At 46.2% G+C, this 21,378-nt stretch overlaps 4 protein-coding genes across 4 annotated transcripts; 1 reads left to right on the top strand and 3 right to left on the bottom strand.

Moving 5' to 3' along the window:
- Positions 1–3,214: 3,214 nt before the first annotated feature.
- PtA15_13A292 (uncharacterized protein) lies at positions 3,215–3,621 on the top strand (the record flags this gene model as incomplete). The annotated part of the gene is made up of 2 exons (XM_053162475.1): positions 3,215–3,263; positions 3,359–3,621. 2 exons carry the CDS (start codon positions 3,215–3,217, stop codon positions 3,619–3,621), a joined length of 312 nt encoding a protein of 103 aa, XP_053026447.1.
- Positions 3,622–13,008: 9,387 nt separating this feature from the next.
- Positions 13,009–13,756, bottom strand: PtA15_13A291 (uncharacterized protein; the record flags this gene model as incomplete). The annotated part of the gene is made up of 2 exons (XM_053162474.1): positions 13,009–13,038; positions 13,517–13,756. The coding sequence occupies 2 exons, from the start codon at positions 13,754–13,756 to the stop codon at positions 13,009–13,011; spliced, it is 270 nt and encodes an 89-aa protein (XP_053026446.1).
- An 82-nt stretch (positions 13,757–13,838) lies between these two features.
- Positions 13,839–14,530, bottom strand: PtA15_13A290 (uncharacterized protein; the record flags this gene model as incomplete). The annotated part of the gene is made up of 3 exons (XM_053162473.1): positions 13,839–14,021; positions 14,186–14,230; positions 14,330–14,530. The coding sequence occupies 3 exons, from the start codon at positions 14,528–14,530 to the stop codon at positions 13,839–13,841; spliced, it is 429 nt and encodes a 142-aa protein (XP_053026445.1).
- A 30-nt stretch (positions 14,531–14,560) lies between these two features.
- Positions 14,561–15,134, bottom strand: PtA15_13A289 (uncharacterized protein; the record flags this gene model as incomplete). The annotated part of the gene is made up of 2 exons (XM_053162471.1): positions 14,561–14,653; positions 14,793–15,134. The coding sequence occupies 2 exons, from the start codon at positions 15,132–15,134 to the stop codon at positions 14,561–14,563; spliced, it is 435 nt and encodes a 144-aa protein (XP_053026444.1).
- Positions 15,135–21,378: the final 6,244 nt, after the last annotated feature.

The following is a 21,378-nucleotide window of genomic DNA, read 5'->3' as shown; positions in this document are numbered from 1 at the left end:
GAAACAACCGGGCCAATGGGAAGTGGAAGGTTTGGCGCTACAAATGCCTCGGGGCCCTTGTCTGCAATAATCCGACCTGCGAGTGGGCCGGCCCGCCCCCCACTGGAAGCGGTGAGATTGCGAAACTATGTGAAAAGTAAGCAATTATTTTGATCCGGAGAGGTGATTTTTCCTGACAGATGTCATCCAGGCCTGTCAAATGCAAGGGCCTTGCCGGTGAATGCCCCGGTAAAGTGTTTCACCTCGCGTGCGACCAGACCTTGCTTCGATTTGATGTACATCTTGAAACCGGTTGGGGCCTTCTCAGACACAAGGGTGTCCATGAACATCCATGGGCCGAAGCTAAAAAGCCGGACCCGCTGGCTAAGGCGGCCTTTGCAAAGCTCATCAAGGAAAACCCATCCGCGGGTGCCTTTAAGCTCAAGGTAAGTACATATCCAATCTCTTGTTTTCCAAATTGCAACTGAGCTGAATTGCTAATCGCTGGTTGTTTCCATTGCAGTTGGGAAAGCAAGCCGCCACAGAACAGGATGACAATGCAACCTTTGAAGGGGTCACTGAAATCCACCCGTCATTCCAGAACAGCGACCGGTAAGCTTTATTTCTACATCATTCACGTAGATTAGTCGCTTATCTTTGCATTCTGTTTAGACTTTCTTACCATCGGAAGACGTTGTTGGCTGAGTTAGGAATTGTACCAGGGAAAAATGGGGCCGGATCGGGTGACGACTTTATCCTCAAAATGTTTAACTGGGCCTTGTAAGTTGATCTATCCATATTATTGTTGTCTATCCATTCTAACCTAGGACCTCTTACCGCTTACTCGACAAAAAGACGAGGCCTTTTCATCATTTCGAGCTCGTATCTTCCAGGAATGGAGCACTTCACGTTTCAGAGTGAATGGATGTCTGAAAGGTTGCTCGCTCGCGATAAGAACGGCGAAGTTTATCATGGTGGACTTGTCTCCGACGTCACGTACTGCTTCTTCGAGAACGGCTATCTCCTGTCAACCTCGATGTTCTGCGATGAATTGCAACAATGGATCCCTGTGCAACTCTCCTGGATTAGAGGACTCACAGTGAAGTATCACCAGATCCATTTTACAACACTGATGCGGCAATTTTTTGATGATGCATCAATCACGCACGCTGAACGAGAAATCCTAGCCCGACAACTAGTGGACTTCTCAAAGGCTCAGATGCAGGGGCACAAGGCCGCATATATGGATGTTTTTCATGTGTCTGAAAAAGACAAGGCGGCATCAATGCTGAAAGGATGCCAACAGCATTTTTCTGCCAGGTGACCCGGATAAAACGCAACCGATCGCTTGTATCAACTGATGAGGAGGTAAGATACTTTCTTTGATTGTTGGCTAGCTCAGACGTATCTCAAATCGTTGCTGCTTCTAGTCAGGCTTCCAGGAATGCTGTTTAGGGATTCTCAAACCTCATGTTGAAGGCGGCCAGACTCACGAAGAAAAGATCGATCATATCTACCGCCATTATCCCAAAGTGCGGCAATGGTTGGACTGGTGGACCGTAGCGGATGTTGAGGCCATCCTCTTCCCATCCCGGCGTGTGATGCTCAGTAAAGACGGCACCGATGGGATCCCTGATACAACCAACGCACAGGAAAGCTTGCATCGTCTATATTACATGATCAGGTGAGATTTTTCTTTTGTATGAATCATTTGATTCCTTTTTACTTAAACGAAATGACTCTATTAGCCGAGGAAAGGCCAGCCTCTTGCACGGGATGGTGGACTTATTCTCCTTTGTAAAGGTCTTACAAGATGACTGGAATGCCGTGATGAAGGGCGTCTTGATCAAGTACGGTGCCAAAAATAATACCGAGGTCGGCGTCTCATTGGGCATGAAGCGTAAGCGCCAGCGATACCAGAACGATGGCTGACCCCCTGACACTACCAACGCACTTGCCGAAGCGGCTCCGAAGAAATCCAAGAAGGCTAAGAAATCCTCCAACTTCGTCAAGGCCCCCGGCCAAGGATACGCTTCCTACCTTGCCGCTAATGATAATCCCGCCCGAGCCAATCGATGCTGGATGGCCGCCGCATTAGAGAGCTTGTATGCAATCTATACCCCTTTGTGGCAACGAGGGATCAACGGCAAGGGGACCGACCTCTTCACGGCCTTGCTTTTTCACTTTTTGTCACGGGTCACTTATGAGTTGAACCTCAACAGCTCCATCCGTTCAACTCTGACCAGGGGCCAGAACAAGCTCTGGGAAATGGCTAACGCGAAGCACCCGGGAAGCTTTCCTCGAGGCAAGTTTTCCTCATGTGATTTCTTCATTGAAATCCTAGTCGACCCAACGAACCTTAAGAAGAACAAAGATTTTCAGAAGCTCTTTGGGTTCATTGATGATTGGCAGTACACTTGCGAGGCACACCCGGAGACAAAACAATTGGACTTGCAGTCAAAGCGCAAAGCCCACGTCATCGCCGTCCGGCCCAAAATGTTTGTCAATTCCAACACATCCTACGCCGAGATCGGGAAGCTTATGGATATCTGGACCACGGAAGGCATCCAGCTATCATGCGGTCGTGTCTGTAAGTCTTGCCCCGAGGCAAATCAACCTTTATTCAAACCAGCAACCCCCCAAAAAAAGAAGGGGCGCCAGCCCAAGCGACTCAACTCCGAAGTCGAAATGATCCAATTCCCAGGCAGCAACAACAGCCACTCTCTTTTGGAAATCTCTAAGCTCACATTTGAAGACGACCTCCCGCCACTCCATCTCAACTTCCATCTTGAAGTTATGCATATACCAGAAGGCGCAAGGGACAAATTCATGGGGACCACGGATTGGCCCTTCAAGCTCTCAATCCGTGGATACACGTACACCCTCATCTCGCAAGGGTATTGGGCACACAACCATTATTGGGCCAAGATGCTCAGATCTTCTGCTGGGATGGTCGGGGTTTGGCTCCATAACGACATTCGTAATGATGGGTTTGCCCAACTCATCAACCGCGTACCGGGTAGTATTTCTGGCGTCTCGCCGGATACCTCTTGGCTGTTGTACTCAAGGACATGGACCGTGGACGAGGAGGTGCAGTTTGATTCCTCGATGGCGAAGATCCAGAAGGATAACAAGAATCCCGCTGGAGATTATCCCTTCATGCAAATGAAATCAATCATTCACTCGTCCTACAACTCGGTCTTGATCCCCCACAATCCCTCAGAGTCTGAACCAAATGAATTATCCCCAACAGCCTCAGAACAACCCTCAATTATACCCTCAAAGTCGACAACCCTTGCCAATTCCAAAGCTTCCCCCTTGCCCGATATTGGCGACCTCACCAAAGGCAATTGTGAAGCTTCAAAAATCCTTACGCCAGCGCCGAAACCAATCAGAATCAAGTTGAAGGTAAATGCGCCTGTTCCACCCACCACCGAGCCTGTTCCGCCCACCACCGAGCCTGCTCCACCCACCACCAAGCCTGTTCCACCAACGGCTATGCCCATACCAATACCAACCAAACTGCCACCACCAAAGCTTGACACCCAAAAGGCAAGTGTTAAAAGGGGTAAGAATATCCCTCAGCCTTCGGTTCCATTGCAAGACACCCAACCTACTCGCCGATCCAGCAGAAGGAAGTAGTTTTCAAATTTATCATTTGATTTCTTACTGGGGTGTTTTTTTCTTGTCCAAAACATGTCTTGCAAAAAAATCAGATGTCTTGCAAAATTCTGCTTTGGCCCTAAAATGTGTTAAGTTTGCAGGTCATCAAAATGACTTGCAAACACAAGTCTTGCAAATTTCCACATTTGCCGCAACACATAAATTTTTGCATGCCATATTTTTTGCATGACTTATAGCATGCAAATTATCATGCCCAAAAATGCTTTTTGAGGTCTTAGGAATAAATTTTGCATGTGTTAATTTGCAAGACATATGCTTGCATGACAAAATTTTTGGCTCATGGTATGCAAAATTGCAAGACACTGGGTGTTCTTGCAATTTTGCGGGCACCCCTGGGTTGCAAGCCTTATGTCTTGCAAAAAAAGTCTTGCAAAAATCTGCCATCCCGTTGATGATGAGGACTCACACAGTCTTGGGTCAATAAAGTTTTTATTCCTTCCAGTTGGACTGGAAGCAGCTACAGATGATTGTGATATCCTTGGTATTAATGGTGTCTGTGATATGTCTGGCTCAGTTTTAAATGGATGGTAAACATTGGTGGAATAGTACTGCCCCTCATTTGTTATGTTATCCAAGGATTTGTACAATGAAACAGGAGTGTTCGTTGTGGGATTGGATCCTGATTGAGATATACTTTTTCGTCTCTTAGAAGGGCCTGATGGACTGTACTGCATGGGAGAATTGTGTGGATTGGTTATGCTGGGGCTTTGAGGCATGGGATAAGTGGGAGGATTTGATATGCTCATGCTCATTCTTCTTTGGACTGGACTCATGCTCATTCTTCTTTGGGCAGGATTGGCAGGGTAATTTGATCCATTAAAGCCAGGTGGATTGGTTACGTGTGAAGCCCCCGCGTACCGCGAGGTTTCACAAGAGCAATCACAGATCCAATTCCCGCTTGACTATATCATCTCATCCTCCCTTCACCTTCCTAGCCGGCAGAGATACCTGTGACCATATCTCTCCCGGCTAGGTAAGCCTTCCACTTCTCTGTTCTTCATATTGTTTCCTTTTCATTCCCCTTAGTTCATGTATTTACTGAGAGATACCTGTGACCATATCTCTCCCGGCTAGTGTTCTTCCCCCTCTCCTGAGCAATAGATAGCCCCGTGAACCAGAAACCATCTCGAGGTTCACCTTCTGCGCCCCACTCGATACGGACAGTGAAGGACCCCTAAGTGGAGTCCTTACACTTTTTTTTTCTGGTTCCACCCTTTCGCCGACTCCTCGATTCGGCGAGCAATTTTTTTTTTTTCAAACTGCGACTGCCCTCTCACTGCTCACTTCAACTGCGACTGCCCCCTTACTATCCTACACCACTGTTACTGCCTTCCCACTGCCCATTGACCATCTACTACTGCCATCTCCATTGCCACTGCTTTGTTCTTGACCGGAAATAACCGACTACGCGCACCCTCTTATGAGCACCCGCCAGTTGAATACGGACCCTCTGCTTCCTCTCCAAGATCCGGAACAACTCGCTTGGGAGATTAGACGCCGGGCTCGTTTGCAAGCCACCCTTGCTGCACCCACTGCTATTAACGTCCCGGCACCGAACACCTCGACTACTCCCCACACCGGTTCAATGCAGAACCAACCCAACCAACAAAGCTCCTCCGGCGACCCATTGGCACCGGAGGAAATGTCCAACAACGACTTGATCCAGGCTATCCTGGTCTTACAGCAAAACACAGCCAAGCAACTCCTCGCGGCCCAGGAAGCCGCGCAAGCCGCACAAGCGCAGGCTCGAGCCAAAGTGAAAGCGGTCCAAAGCCAAGCTTGAGCCAATGTGAAGGCCGCACTAGACGCTTGGAGCAGGACTGTTGGTCCTAAGACTGAGTCCACCCCGGCCCCGCAACTCGCCCCAGGCCGCATCAATCTACAACTCTTCAAGATTTCAGACGGCCTGCACTTCAAAGGCCCCTTTCAGGATGTCGAAGCCTTTTTACGGTGGATCCAAGCCCTTCAGATTTTTTTTGCAACAAAGTTGGTCACGCATGCAGACAACAAGCGTCTCATTGTGGGCGGGCTCATCTCTGAGACGAATCTTCTCTTGTTCTACTCAAACTAATTCGCAAAGTACAAAGGGAAGTCGTGGGAAGAATTCAAGGAACGAATGTTCGAGTTCGCTCTCCCAGTCAAATGGAAAACAACTCTCAAACGAATTATTGCCCAACTGAAAATGGTGGATACTGAAACCTTCCTGGAGTTCAGTACCCGCGCTCGAACGCTCCAGAGCTTGGTGAACTTCGACAAACATTCTCTCGGTGACTACAAACTAGCCGAGGCCGTAACGTTCGGCCTCCCGGAAGTCCTTCAGGCCAAAATAGATGATCATCAGACCCTTTGATCCGTGGACTTCAAGTACGGTGAATTCGAGAGCCGTGCTAGCGGGTTCTACTCCAACCTTGTCAAATCGGCGGCTTTACGACTCCGCCGCAACGCTTCCACCACCACTCCTTCCAACCGGTCTGTGGATACCATTTGGCGCCTCCACGCTTACATGGACAGCATTGGGCTGTGCCATTTCTGCAAAAAGCACTGCGGTAGTGCTCCGAAAGCTTGCCCCAATCCGATGGACAAGAGTCGGGTCGAAATACCGGCCTCCTTTGTCCCACCCCCCAAACCAGTGGACTATGTCCCCCCTCCGGCGTGGACAACAAAGAATGGCGGCCCTGCAAAACCAAATCCGACAACGGCAGGCCGCCCAGTTGGCCGACCCGCGGGCGTTGCGGGCCTAGGGAATGAAGCCCCCGACTTAGATGAATTATCCGCCTCTTGCCTGTCGCGGGTGGACGGGCAATTGGACGACTTAGCGCACGGGTTCGCGAACTGGCATCTGACCGCGGTAGAAGATGACGCCCAAGCAGCAGCTATAGCGGGAGACCCGGACGCAATCAAAATGCTCGGCATCTCGGCGGCCACACGGGACAACGAATTTGTCCCTGAAGTTCCTCAGTTCGACAAGGCCTCCTTCCTCGAGGCTTGTGGTGCCATCGCCGAAAGCGGGAGCGCCAAGCATGTACCGTCCCCCCTCAGATCGACCCATCAATTTCACAGAGGGCGATGCTTACGAGGATCCCCCATAGGACGGAGAGCACAATTCCTCCCACTGATTTGGAAAGTACAATCACTCCCGCTGATACTGGAATGGCGGACCCCCAGACCGGTCTTGAAGCAACGGTCCTCGATGCCCTCCCTGGTTGCAACTAGGATATCGGTGACCCCTCAAATGCCCCCTGTCATGGAAATTCCACCCCATCATCCTTCTCCACCATCCTCTTATCCTGTTCCCGTCGTTCCGACCGTACTAGACTGGCACAATCGCCCACTCATCAAGCATCTACGGATCGATTGCCCTTCGAAAACGAAAAACCAACCATCCATTTGATCCGAGTTGTCAACTTTGAGCTGGAGAGACCCTCCCCCTCATCTTTTTATAGGGGGGGAGACTGTGAAGCCCCCGCGTACCGCGAGGTTTCACAAGAGCAATCACAGATCCAATTCCCGCTTGACTATATCATCTCATCCTCCCTTCACCTTCCTAGCCGGCAGAGATACCTGTGACCATATCTCTCCCGGCTAGGTAAGCCTTCCACTTCTCTGTTCTTCATATTGTTTCCTTTTCATTCCCCTTAGTTCATGTATTTACTGAGAGATACCTGTGACCATATCTCTCCCGTCTAGTGTTCTTCCCCCTCTCCTGAGCAATAGATAGCCCCGTGAACCAGAAACCATCTCGAGGTTCACCTTCTGCGCCCCACTCGATACGGACAGTGAAGGACCCCTAAGTGGAGTCCTTACATTACGCTGGGGCTTTGAGGCATGGGATAAGTGGGAGGGTTTGATATGCTCATGCTCATTCTTCTTTGGACTGGACTCATGCTCATTCTTCTTTGGACAGGATTGGCAGGGTAATTTGATCCACTAAAGCCAGGTGGATTGGTTATGCTGGGGCTTTGAGGCATGGGATAAGTGGGAGGATTTGATATGCTCATGCTCATTCTTATTTGGACTGGACTCATGCTCATTCTTCTTTGGGCAGCATTGGCAGGGTAAGTTGATCCACTAAAGCCAGGTTGTGAGCTATAATACATTTGAATCCCCAGGTAATTTGATCCGTGTTGAATTGGCCCAGTCAATGATGGTTGAGAAGGTAACTCGAGGCCACGGGCTAAAGAATGCGCTCAAAAACAGTGCTAGTTGATTGAACTAGGCGCCGGATGCAGAGACAGTGAACTGGTGAGATGATTCGAGCATCTGGAGTTAAACCATGAAATACTGTTGATCAATACTAAGCAAAAGTGTGTAATGTGTCAGTTCCTTGGTACTGGTTATGGAAATGTTAGCAACACAGTATACGGGGTGTGGAGGATTTTTGGGTTCCAAAAACGGGATTTGATACGGGTATGGAAATGAGGATGAATTGAGAAGCCGAATGGATACTCACAAGCGACCAGAAATAGTAATTGATGTGGTTGCTGATGTGCTTTTGACAAAGCAGGATTTGCTTTTGAAAAGCGCCTTGATGAAAGCTACGACTTTTGCAACAAGGAGTTAGGCTGATTTTGTTATGTGGCGCTAGCAATTGTGCATTCAAATTGTTGGGTTTTTGAAGCCCCCGCTTCCGGTTATAGGAACTCTCCCTATTCACAGGCTAAGGTAGTAACCTTGACCCTTTCTTCCCTAACTTACCGGACCTCTCTCAGTCCTTGGATCTCACTGTGCCGTTTCCGTTCCTTGCCTCATGTATGCCGCTCTTGGCAAGGATACTCTAATTCCTCTTTTTGCCGCTCTTGGCCTATCACATATATATTGGAAGCCTTTCGCGGCATCCTTGTAGCTGCTCCGCACCTTGTTTCTCTTATCCCTGAATATTAGCTGACTTCATCCGAGCCGGACTTCTCCAAGTCCGGCCTTACAGACATAGCTTATTGTTACGACGAGCCCATCTGATGGACTCGTCCCTCTCTTTGTCTCTTCCCCTTCTCTTGATCTCTCTAGAGCGCTACCCCATCCTCCCTGGTCTATAAATAGACCCTCTTCCCCCTGCAATGTATCGCCAACTTAGTTTGCTTGTATTTTTCCCACACTTGAAACCGTTGAGCAATCACAAAAATATTTGGGGCAGGCTAAATCCACACCAAAAAATTACTAAATCCACTCCATTTTTGGAGTGAACAATAGTCCACTCCAACTTTCATTGGAGTGAACCATAGTCTACTCCAAATTTTGTTGGAGTGAACAAAATTACACTCCAAAAAAGCCTGTTTTTTGGAGTGTACCCATGATGCACTCCAAAAATTTTGGAGTGAACCCAATTCCACTCCAAAAATATTTTTTCCAAAGTAAAATGATTCATTTTTTGCAGTGCACAGACGTTCACTCCAAATTTATTGGAGTGGTTTTCCACAATATTTGAGTGAAAGAATTCAGAGTTCTCAAAGAATAACAAAACCTTATGTCAGCATCATATGTGTATTTAAAATACATGAAAAATGATGTATGTACAATTCTTTCAGTTTCTACAATGACTAAAACCTTCACCAGAAATAAATTTGGGGGATTCAATTAGGTTGATTCATGTAACCTGCGTACTACTGGCAGTAGTATGCAGGTAATGACTAAAACCTTCATCAGAAATAAATTTGGGGGGATTCAATTAGGTTGATTCATGTAACCTGCATACTACTGAGTACTGCTATAAAGCTTTCCTGGTACTCCATCCCAAGAACTTGGAATATATATTTTTCAAAGTTACAAGTTTCAATTATACAGATTCAAAATTGCATTTTTTTTAAATTTGAGAAGCCTTAATCCACTCCAATAAATTTGGAGTGAACATCTGTGCACTCCAAAAAAAAATGAAAAAATCTCCCTTGGAAAAAATATTTTTGGAGTGGAATTGGGTTCACTCCAAAATTTTTGGAGTGCATCATGGGTACACTCCAAAAAACAGGCTTTTTTGGAGTGTAATTTTGTTCACTCCAACAAAATTTGGAGTAGACTATGGTTCACTCCAATGAAAGTTGGAGTGGACTATTGTTCACTCCAAAAATGGAGTGGATTTAGTAATTTTTTGGTGTGGATTTAGCCTGCCCCAAATATTTCTGTGAGTCAAATTTTCTCTTATCTTATCTTCCCCTCCTCGAAAGACCCTAGTAGATCAGAGAACCCAATACTCACAAAACCGTATAAATATTTTAAAAACTATTAATCCAAATCCACCTAACCAAACCACCCCGTCTTAAAAACTCAACTCCTTACCCTCTCCTACCGGCGTCGCAAACCGGTAAGTTTCTCCCCAACCCTTACTCTTTCCCAATAGCTATCCGAGGCCGTCTCAATATTATAAATAATAATATAATAATATATAAATAAAAGCACAGGATAAATATACTTATAATTGTTATTTCTACCGCCATTAGAACTGTCAACAACCGAACCAAATACCCCGCAGCATAACCATAGCACCAAGAAAAATGGATGTAACTATGATCGACGTACAGGTACACGCCAGGGGTACTTCTTACCCCGCGGCCGTGTGGATACGACGGGTCGCACTAGATTGGTGAAACCAACGTGGATTTCGCCGTGCCCCCCGTGATTGTGGGCACCCCGTCGAAAATGCACAGGGGTGTCAAATCCTCGTCACTCTGATGAGAAAACATCAATGGGCTCCACGCGAGTAGATTTAATCCCGGTGGAGTCTGTGGGAGCCAATGTTGTGTGCTGTCAAAACCACACACTGAAATACTTTCTATGAGGTTTCCACGGCTCTGTGCCTCCAGTCAGTCAGAGAGCCTGTTGGAGTTTTGCCTTCTTGGAAGAGCAGACCTTCAAGACCTTCACCACCGCTAAAACTCTCACATCACGCCCGTGATGACCGACCATTGCTCCGCTCCCACAGACCTGCAAACACAATCGCCACGCGTTGAGTCCGACCACCCCTCCTCTTTACAAACGGTCGGATTGGCCCGAGGTTCCGATGAGGCCCCAGATTCCGATGATGCGGGGAGGGAGACCGTCTCCCGAGGTCCCAACTCCTCCATCCCCATTTGAATCCAATACAGCCTCTACGCAATGGTACAGAAGGGCGGCCAAGGTCCCGTGACACACACGCGGATCTCCTCGTCGGAAGGTTGCATCCCACCATTGGAACTGCACCTGACAGACATGATGTTCTCCACATTCAAGTCACATGTCAAGGAGCACCTGCGGACCGAGTCGGAGCATGTCTACCCCATCGACCTTGTGGTGGGACAAGCAGAGCGATACAATGCGGTGTATTGGTCTTGGATTATACTCGAGTCGGCGGACTATAATCACCTCACCCCTGGTTCAATCATCCAACCCGAGTTTTCTTTCAATGAACCCAACGGCGTGTTTGACAAGTTTGTCAGCATCGCGGAGAACTCATCCCCTGATGCGAGGGTTTCAATTTTCATTGAGATTCCAGAGGACATCTGCTCCTTTGAGCCCACCGCTTTATTAACCATGGTTGTAAGTTGATTTCCTTAGTTATGCTTGTCTCTCCTGTCCGCTGACCATGGAATGCTTCATTTGTGTGCACAGGATTATTCCGATGCGAACGCTTCTCCCACCTTCCCAGAAGCCTATCAAGCCGGGCAAAGAGTATGTTGGGTTATTATTTCTTCTTTCTGCTTATTCGTACTTCTTGCAGCGCCCAAAGCTGTACTGATCCTGGAATCTGTCTGCACAGGATTATCCCGACCCGCATCCCCATCAAGCCCATTCGACCCAAAAACAATTACTTGCCGCAGATCATCTCCCCCCTCCGAAACGTAGAGAAGTCGTGGGAAGCCTAGCTAGTATGTTGGCATTGCCATCATCAATGGAACATTTTCTTTCACTTTGTCACATTCCTCCTGATTATATACCTGTCCAAGATTTCATTTCCAAGCATGATATATTCCACTGGACTGCTTTTGAGGGCACCAGTTGTGAGAAGTTGGAATCACTGGGCCTGAAGTGGGGTCCAGCTCAGTTGATATTGAGAGGTGTGATGAAGGCCACTGCCCTTTGCAAAAATAATGTCTAGTTTTTTTCTGATACATTGCCTCACCAAAGCCAATCAATATTTTTATCTGTATGATTGGACTGCTCTTATTTCTTGTTTGACTTTATCAAGCATTCAAGATATAAAATTTACATTTCACAACTGGAATGATTCAACGCGCTAAATAAGAATAAAACTAGAGGCCAAGGCGGCTACGCCGCTGCAGGGACTTAAGCCTTAAGACAAAGCCATTCCTTTGGAGTATAAATTGAGTTGGGGACCAAAAAGAGGTGATAGAAAGGGCAATCTTTGGGTAATATGAAGCAAGTGTTGATGATTAAGGCCTGTTTATCATTGATATATGGCAAGGGCCATAAGGGTCATAATGCAAATTATTGTGACACCTGATCAGGTTGTTGTGGAATTTATTGGATGGTAGCATTATTTCATGTAAAGTGGGATCTATACTGGCAATATCTTGTTAAGAAAATGTAACCTAAGTGTTCTGAATGTGGCAGGTCCAACACAGACTTGTGATTAGTAAAACTCAAACTATGTATGGATTTTGATCTGATGAAATTTCAGCTAGATAGCAAGCAAATAAGCCATTAAGAAATTATTTGGTGGCTCAGTTTGACTTGCTTTTTGGTGTGAGAAGGGGAAAAGTATGCATGAAATCAATAGATAACCATTGCATCTTATTCAAGTATCTATGCAGCAAAGTGCAGAATGGTTTGTAAGAGTATGCAAAGTGTATGTATGGATGTTTGCAATAGAATTAGAGAATCATCATTAGAATAAACGTTTTGTTGAGATTTGACCTCAGAAATCAAAGTTTCCCAATTCTTATGTTATTGGTAAATGAGCTTCAGAATAAGTGCTCTTCATGTATTCACACTGCAAACTTTGACTGAATAACAAATTTATCAACCTTTTTGAATTCTTTGTCAATAATTTCACCCATTAATGTTGTGTATCAGGTTGGGTCCTGCTGCTGCAAATCCAAGACTCAACCCCAGGATCTTTTACTTTTGTACAGGAAACCAGCCTCTCAAAAATCAGGCCAGACTTCAGATGTCACAACAACTTCCCAGAATTGACACATTTGCAAACAAAACACTTTAGACATAAAAAAATAGAATATTACATTTTTTTAACATAGAACAAAAAGAGAAATACAAGGCCATTCTTGAATCTCTGTCCATCTCAGCATTTTCATGTAATGCATGTTAAAAAATTTTGACTACAGAAGGTCTACAATTACATCATCACCACTTTGTTCTACATTCAGTGGGTCCTCCAATTGTTCAGGAGACCCCTGTGTTTCATGGTTGCCAATAGATTTTTGAGGGCATCTAAATTTGTTATGCAGGAGTCAGCTAACCATGCACTTAAGTGGTTTCAACGTATTAATGCAAGAGTAACTAAAAAACTTGATGTCTCTGTATCTTTATGTGCTTCCTCCAATATTAAGTCTTTTGGCGGATTGTTTTCAGCCTGATTGAAATGTTGTGTCTCTCTTTGCGCCGAAGTCTGTCCCACGGCTGGTCCTTGAGCACGTTGCCGTTTCACGACTACTATGTCTGGCACCTTTGCTAATCTCGCATTCACCTTCTCAAACATGTCTTCTACCATTCTGATTTGAAATAAAAAAACCTAAAAGAATTGAAAAGATGAGAGACTCAAAGAGATGAATGAATTTCGAGTACCGGAAGACCTTGTGGAGGGCTAGTAAGCTCTGGTTGATCTCGACGGATTCCTTTATGCACTCTTTATTATTTTTGTTTCTGGTTTTATTATTGTTTTTGCTGCCGGCCAAGTGGATGAGGAAACATTTGCCAAGATGGACGGGGGGCCATTGGTGGAAAGATGGGTGACATGGATGGTGAGGATGGTGTGGGAGCGGGACAGGGTGTGGTTGAGTTTGTTGCTGAAGATGGAACGGAAGCGCATGACCTGTTCATAGAGCTTCTCAAACTGGGGGATGCTCCTGATGATGACGTGGCGCAGATGGGGGGTGAAGATCTGGCTGCTTCGCGGCCTCGCGCATGGGCAGGTCTCCGGGGCCGACATCCCGCGGTGTGGCTGCCGTGCCCCCTTGGACAAGTAGGTCCCATACCTTGTCCTTCCAGATCTCGAAACACGAGCTGGAGATCTAGAAGCTCCCCGAGCTGCTCGCCGCGCTTGTCCTGAGCGCTTCCACTCGCCCAAATATCGTCCGCAACACTTGTGGTATGATCCCTGGATCACTCGGCGACCCCTGCAGTGTGTGTGTGTCTTCCCTGATCCCGTACATCCAATCCAAAACTTTAGGGATGTGTCGGATCATACCAGCACTCTGTATCAAAAGAAAAGTAAGAAGTTTTATAATTGACAAACGTGAAACTTGTAGCAGTCTGTATGCGCAGCAAAAAAGACTCAAGTCTCCTTTGGTATGTGTGTGTGTGTGCTGTAGCCACCAAGTGGATGGGGAATGAATATACCCTCAAAGATTTTGGTGACCATTTCCAGGACCTGGCCAGCATAGATATCATGACGTTGGCCGCTCTGTTTGTCGTAACAAGTGGAGAAGTCAAAGTGATTGACAATATGCTTCAAAGTATCTGTGGGGATATGTAAATATGTACCAGTCAAAACCACAGTCACAGAACGGCGGAGATATGGAGACTGGCTGGTGATTCTGATTTGGGTGCTGTTCAGGATCTGGATGATGGACTTGTCGACGGTAGACTCAGCGGGAAGATGGGGTCTAAGGCGGCAGATGACCTTGACAGCATGGAGGGTGTGGTGGGAGGAGGAGGTGGAGGACTCAGAGGATGCTTCGGTGGAGACGGAGTGGCCTGTCATGTGTGGCTTGAGGGTGCTCAGCTGGGGGGCTCACGGGTCAGGTGGCTGTGCGGCTGAGGACTCCCGGAAGCGGTGGAAGATCTTCTTGAAGGCCTGCATGGTGGCGGCGGCTGCAGCAGGAGTCTGGGGAGTGGGGGAGAGAGCCCATGGGGCGGAAGTCCAGACACACAAAGTCAATTCACTGGGCATCAAGCAAACTCTACCCTTCTCCCAGCAATGCCCTGGGATGCTCCCTCAAACACGCTAACATCCCTCAGCTCACCCATGCTACGCCTCGGCGCAATGGTGGCATCAGACCAGCGGCTGCCAAGCAGGAAACCCACCCGCCAGCCTCTAGAGAGCTGTCTGTCAAGCCGTCGCCCAAGGCATTGATGAGGTAAAGGCAGGCCTGCAGCGGTAGATGGATAGTGTAGGGATAAAGTGAGGGGTAAATGAACAGGGAGGTCGTCTTGGTGTCCGGGATGGTGGCGAGGGGAGTGGAAAGACAGGTCTCAAGCTGGTCAATCATATTCTTGAGGATCTGGAGTTCGCGGGTGGACTGGGTCTGGACCGCAGCAGGCCGGTCGTCAAAGATGGCGTCAAAGGCGCACGCGGACTGTTGCATCAAGTTGAGCTCCTTTGGTTGACTGGCTTGAGGATTGCCGGTGGTGGTGAGATCTGAGGAAAGGGTCTTGTCAACCTGCGGAAAAACTGATGAAGAGGGAGACTGTCAGCCTTAGAGTCATCACAGCTGACCTAAAAGCTGCCTGTTCTACCTTTGTTACATATAAATTACTTTATATCTTTTTCATCTTAAGAGATAACCTTGTTTTGACTTCATATTCTGTTTCCTCATGCAAATTTAACCCTAGTTACAACTTATCACTTCCTTGTAACTATACTCCTTCCCTGAGTTATTGAGTTGTGGCGCACTTGCGCAGTTGTGACGTGTCAGCGCTACCAGGCGCGCCAAACCACATGTACATATGTAAATTACATAAGCAAACTGTGAAAATTTTCGTAGTCAGGATCCCCCTTGCCTGAGGCGGATCTACAGACTCCAGCACACCAGAACCACCACCCAGATAACCCCAGGATCACTACCAAAGAGCCTACTATACTCCCAGTATACCTACCGTCACAGGCGCCTAGGATATTGACAGTAAGTAACCTCTTTCACTGAACCTTGTTTATCTCAGAGGTACAACTCTGTGTCTTGCTTGATCTGCTCTTTCTTCTTGCTTTGCCTCTTCCTTGATCACAGGGCTGTCCCTCCACGTCTACAGGCCTTTGCCTTCATCTTGATCTCAGGGCTGTCCCTTATTATCATTTGGCCTTTGCCTCAAATCTAGGTTGCAGGGCTGTCCCTCAGGTTTCCCATTAAGAACCTTGACTGTCCAGAGAGAAGTCTAAAAAACTGTGGCTGGATTAAACTTATCTGATCCAGATACCCTCCTGAGAGGAAGCTGTAGCTCTTTCTAGCACAGAATAGCAGCACTCTTCAGAAGAGTAGCATTGCCAGTGGACGTGCATTCCCACTAGAATAACCTAGTACTTCTCTTCTTTCCTATCCTGCTTGGTTTCTCTCTCTCTTTCTCTTTATCTCTTATAGTTGTATTTTCTTTATCCCAAGAAATCCAACTATTGCCCCCCCTTTTCTTGTGTCCTGCTGTCACTATATAGACTCAGGCTCACAATTGGGGGCCTCATCGGGAAAATTACTCACCTTTTCATAATTCTAGACTGCTATAAAGCCAAAGGACTGATCATCCTGACTAAATCAAACAAAAAACTCTTAAAATTTGAAAAAATAACTTTAAAAATTTTTTCTACATATCCTACTGACGCTAAAATTCTTCCAAAACTATCTGAAATTGCTTTTATATTGATAAATTTCCTAACCGAACCCTTGAAAAAAAATTTTACGTCTTGTGTACTCGTGAAAGTGCAGAATTGCGACTCCTCCGCGCCGCTATTTATCCCTTCGTTGGACTTATCTTCCCCAGAACCCTCTATATCTTCGGATCAAGAAGAGATAGCGAAAAACGGAGTACGCTCAAAAGATTCTCCCGCTTCCTATCTACAATTACCGCAGTTGACCGTAAAGAAATTCTTGACGGCGCAGACTAGCGCAGACGAAGAAAACTACGACGACAAAATAGTAGCAAATCCGTGTAACGGCAATTTGATCAGTAGCACCGCGTGGACTCCTATTGCAACCGCAAAAGCGCCTAAAACTCGTCAAAAAAGGACCGTAGCTCCTGTTAACATATCCGAGTGGACTTCTAATTCCTCAGCGAAGCCAAGCGCAAAGGAAAACAAGAAAAAATCGTCTTCTACTACTAGGAAAAGTAAAAGGATTTCCGCTAAATCTAAATCATCAGGTATTTAACTTTAGACAATCTTTTTATCTTCCTTTTTCTAATATATTCTCACTTTTCTTACACGTGATTACAATGCCTCCCCACCTCAGAAATGGCAGAGACCTCTCAGCAGAACTGCGCCACCGCTACCGCTTTAGCCCAGCCGCCGAAGAACGGCTTCGAAGGGCTAGAAGCAGCCTTGCCACCTCTACAGGAGGACTTCCTCAAGCTCCCGGAAGAGGAGCCGCTCCCCCCAGATACCGGGATCCCTCCGGCTCTATACCAACCGAGAGAGACGTCTATAGCTCTAGTGTCGAACAGGTCCACGCCAGTCCCACGGCCTATCGACAGGGAACAGATAGATTTAACGGTGAACCCTCCTCAGACGGGTCAACCTCCCTCCCAGCCTATCAACCCAGAGGGCATGAGACCCACGGCGCCGCCCAGTCTAGCCCTCCTTCCGTACACTCAGAGCCCTCGACGGGAGGCGTCCTCAGGACCTATGGACCTTATCCCGGAAGAGGAGGAGCTGTCCAGCCTCATCAGTATGTTCAACAAACAATTTGACCTGTTTGTCCGCGCCAGGGAAGCGCAGAACATATTAACTATGAGGCGTCTCCTCTCCCAAGCCTCAATGACCCAAGAAATGATCATAGATCTAGTTGGGAGGAACGACGGGATACGCCTGTGTCAGGATTGGATCCCCAGAGAGGAACTAAACAATCTAGAAGTCTCTGTGACGCATCAGAACAACGGCAATGTGCCGCCGAACTCGACCGCGCTACAATTCCGAACTCCTTCGCAGCTAGCAATGATACCGCATGCCAACCAACGGCCGTTGATAGTCACGCCGACCCCAGAGCCTACGGACTTCCAGCACAGAACCTTGACGCAGGAGTTCCAGGTTCCTACCCTTTCCAATCTTCCAGAACCTTGTCCACAGCCGCAACCTCAACTGCGCCCAGAAAATTAGAACTACCAAGGAACTCCCTTGCCGCCGCCGCCACCGCCGCAAACGCTCCAAGTGAGGCCGCCACAAGCTTCTATACCGCGAGAGGTGGTTCAGTTATTCCGACCCAGCCCGCATCATCAAACTGGCGGCTACAATCCACACCCTTATCCTCAAATGCCGCAAGAATTTGCAGGCCACAACCCCCCTCATCCTCAAAACAATTGGAGAGGATCAGGGAGGAACTGGAGACGCCCCCAGGACGACACTCAGGGAGTCCTAGAAATAGGAGAATACCTAATGAGAGCCACACGAGGAGTGAGGAGAGGCTATGGACGCGGGAGAGCCAGAGGGCGAGGCCCTTACTAGATGAATCTTTACCTAAAAGTTCCTTAAGTAGTGATTCCCCACTAGGCCTCAGTTTAGATATTGAAAATCTCTCTGATCCTTCAAATAGAGAATTTTTCCTTAATAATCTTAACTCTGAAATGTCTAGAAATGGTCCCTTGTTTCTAGAAGAAAAATTACAAGCCTTGTTCTCTAAATTTCTCTCTGAATTATCTGGTACTGTTGAAACCATTCCTGGTACTCTTCTTGAATCTTGTGTCAGCAATTTTAAAGATGTCCTGAATCATTCCATTCTTGATTTTTTTAAAAATGAATTCATTCCTTTTTTGCTTGACCAAATCCTGAATAACATAGGTGAAAGTGCCAGAGAGAAGTCCACAGTGAATAACAATGTGTTGGAACAACTGAAGAAACACATAGATGAGAAGTTTGAGACAGTTCAAGATTTAATTCTGGTAAATGAATCAAAATGTCATTCTAACATGGATACAATTGGTCAAAATCTGAAAGATTTTGAAGAGAAAGTGAACAACAATCTTACTTCCATTGGTAATCAGATCAATGACCTTCATGCCAATGAGCACAACAAATTTGAACAATCTAAGAGAAGATTCAGTGACATATCTTCTGTATTAAACTCTGTGAGCTCAAAGCTGGATTCCGTGTTTATACCAGATGATAGAGACCAACCCCCTCATCTCTTATACAATAATCCCTTCCAGAATGTCCACCATGAGCAACAACAAGAACACAGAGCACCTCCTCCTGTTCCTACTCCTGAACCCCAGAGACCACCAAGAGATAACTTTCCTAAGCCTGCTAGCAATACTCCTGATGCTAAGGCCCAAGAGAAATTCCCCTACATTGATCATGAAGCAATAGACTTTGAAATGAGGAAGGAATTATGGAAAGGTATCCCCAAAAATGGAGACTGGGAGAAATTCTCTGGAGAATTACCTTACAATCATGAACTTTGGATTAAAAACACTGATATCTTGGTCAGAGACTACTTGATGCTGGATAACATGATAATCAGTAGATTAACAATCTTGTTGACTGACACTGCAAGGAATTGGTACCTAGGCATCAGAGACCAGTATGGGAACAAATCTTGGGCTTGGTGGAAGAATGCCATCAGAAACAAGTTTGGTACTGAGAACTGGAAATGGAAAATGCAACAAGAGTTTGAGAATGATCACTTCGCCTATGATGGGAGGAAAATCCATAAATGGTTTGGTAATCAGAGAGAAAGACTGAAGGCTTATCAACCTGAACTCAGTGATTATCTTATTTGTGAAAAAATCTTGAAGCAATGCCCTCCAAATCTTGAGCATGCTATTAAAAGCAGATACAAAAGAGATGCTACGGAAATGAGTTTTGAGGATATGGTCATAATTGCTGAAGAAGTCATAGACAGAGTCATGAAAAGGAACAAACCTGTGACAAACAATTACAACACTCCTAATAGATCCCAATGGAGAAACAATACTGCCCCTGAGAAAACTGATAAACCAACTGACTCCTCCACCAAAAGGAATCCTGTCTCTGCCCCTGAGAAAGAAAAACTCATCTGTCATTTCTGCAAACAAACTGGCCACTTCTCCAGGGAATGCCCTAAGAAGAAGAGTAGAATCAATAATGTAGGAATGGATAATGATGATGATCCCAAGAGTGACAATGGAGAAGATCAAGGTGAGCCACACAAGTCTGAATCAGAACTAGATGAAGAGGAAGAGAATCATAGAACCAATCACATGATTCTTGCCATGGACAATGGAAATGGTGCCAATTTTGACCCCTTAGTTGATTTTGATTTTGGAGCACATGCTGTAGAGTGTGAAATAAACCAAGACTTCTCCATTGCTGAAATTCAAGCTGAAACTCATCAACCCCAGACCTGGGACAAATCCTGCCAGTCTTCCCACATAGAGGATGCTAGACTGATGAAATGTAAACCTGATAGAGGAAAGGCTCATCTTACTGGAAAAGCAAATCTTACTACTGTCCTCATTGAATCCAGAGAGCAATCATGTCTTCTTGATAGTGGAGCTTCTTGCTCAATCATCAGCAACAAATTGCTGGATTCTATAATACCAGAATGGGAAAACAAGCTCATGCCAATCAATCATGCTAAATTCCACAGCTGTAGTGACCAATTACAGCCAATGGGCATCATAGAAATGGCTTTAGTTTTTCCTCACACTAAAGGTTCCATTAGAATTCTAGCAGAATTTGTAGTTATGAAAAATGCAAGAATTAACTACCTTATCCTTGGAAATGATTACATGTCTCTTTATGGCTTTGACATCACAAACAGCAAAGAGAGATTCTTTACCATTGGGAATGAGAAAAAAAGGAAGAAATTCAGCTTTAAGTCTCATCATCTGGAAAAAATGAGCCCTTCCAATGAAATTTCTGCTGTAAAGAAGTCCCATCCTCAACTGCAGAAATTTATTACAGAAGAACTCTGTGAAGCCAAGTTCAGTGATAAGTTGACTATTGAGCAAAAGGAGAAGCTGTTTGAAGTCCTCTACAATAATAACCTTGCCTTCTCCAACACCAACCAGCCCCTTGGTGCCATTAAGGGTCATGAAGTTCATATCAAGTTGACAACTGAGAGACCCTATCCTCCTCTCCTCAGAAGACCTCCTTATCCAGCCAGCCCCAAAAGCATAGAAGCTCTTGAGCAACACATTGAAGAGCTAGTAAACCTGAATGTTCTAAGGAAAGTTGGTCACAATGAAGTAGTTGAAATCACTACTCCTGTAATCATTGCCTGGCACAATGGAAAGTCCGGAATGGTAGGAGACTTCAGGGCTCTGAATTCCTACACTGCTTCAGACAGTTATCCCATTCCCAAGATCAGTGAGACTCTGAACAACCTGGCCAAAGCTAAGTATCTGACTAGTATGGATGTACTCAAAGGTTTTCACCAGAATGTCATTGCAGAAGATTCTAGACACCTACTCAGGATTATTATGCACAAAGGAATCCATGAATACCTGAGAATGCCCTTTGGGATCAAGAATGCCCCCTCTCATTTCCAGAGAATGATGGACATTGAGTTCAGAAAAGAAATTGATGAGAAGTGGGTTATTATCTACATTGATGATATCATCATTATGTCCAACACTTGGGAGGAACACCTCAATTGTGAGCCTGAGTCTCTATAGTGACAGCAGGACACAAGAAATGGGGGGAGCAATAGT

The sequence above is a fragment of the Puccinia triticina genome, chromosome 13A (assembly GCF_026914185.1).
Source record: "Puccinia triticina chromosome 13A, complete sequence".
Lineage (NCBI taxonomy): Eukaryota > Fungi > Basidiomycota > Pucciniomycetes > Pucciniales > Pucciniaceae > Puccinia > Puccinia triticina.
The sequence above is the reverse complement of the archived record's forward strand: the minus strand, read 5'-3'. Positions and strand labels throughout refer to the sequence as shown.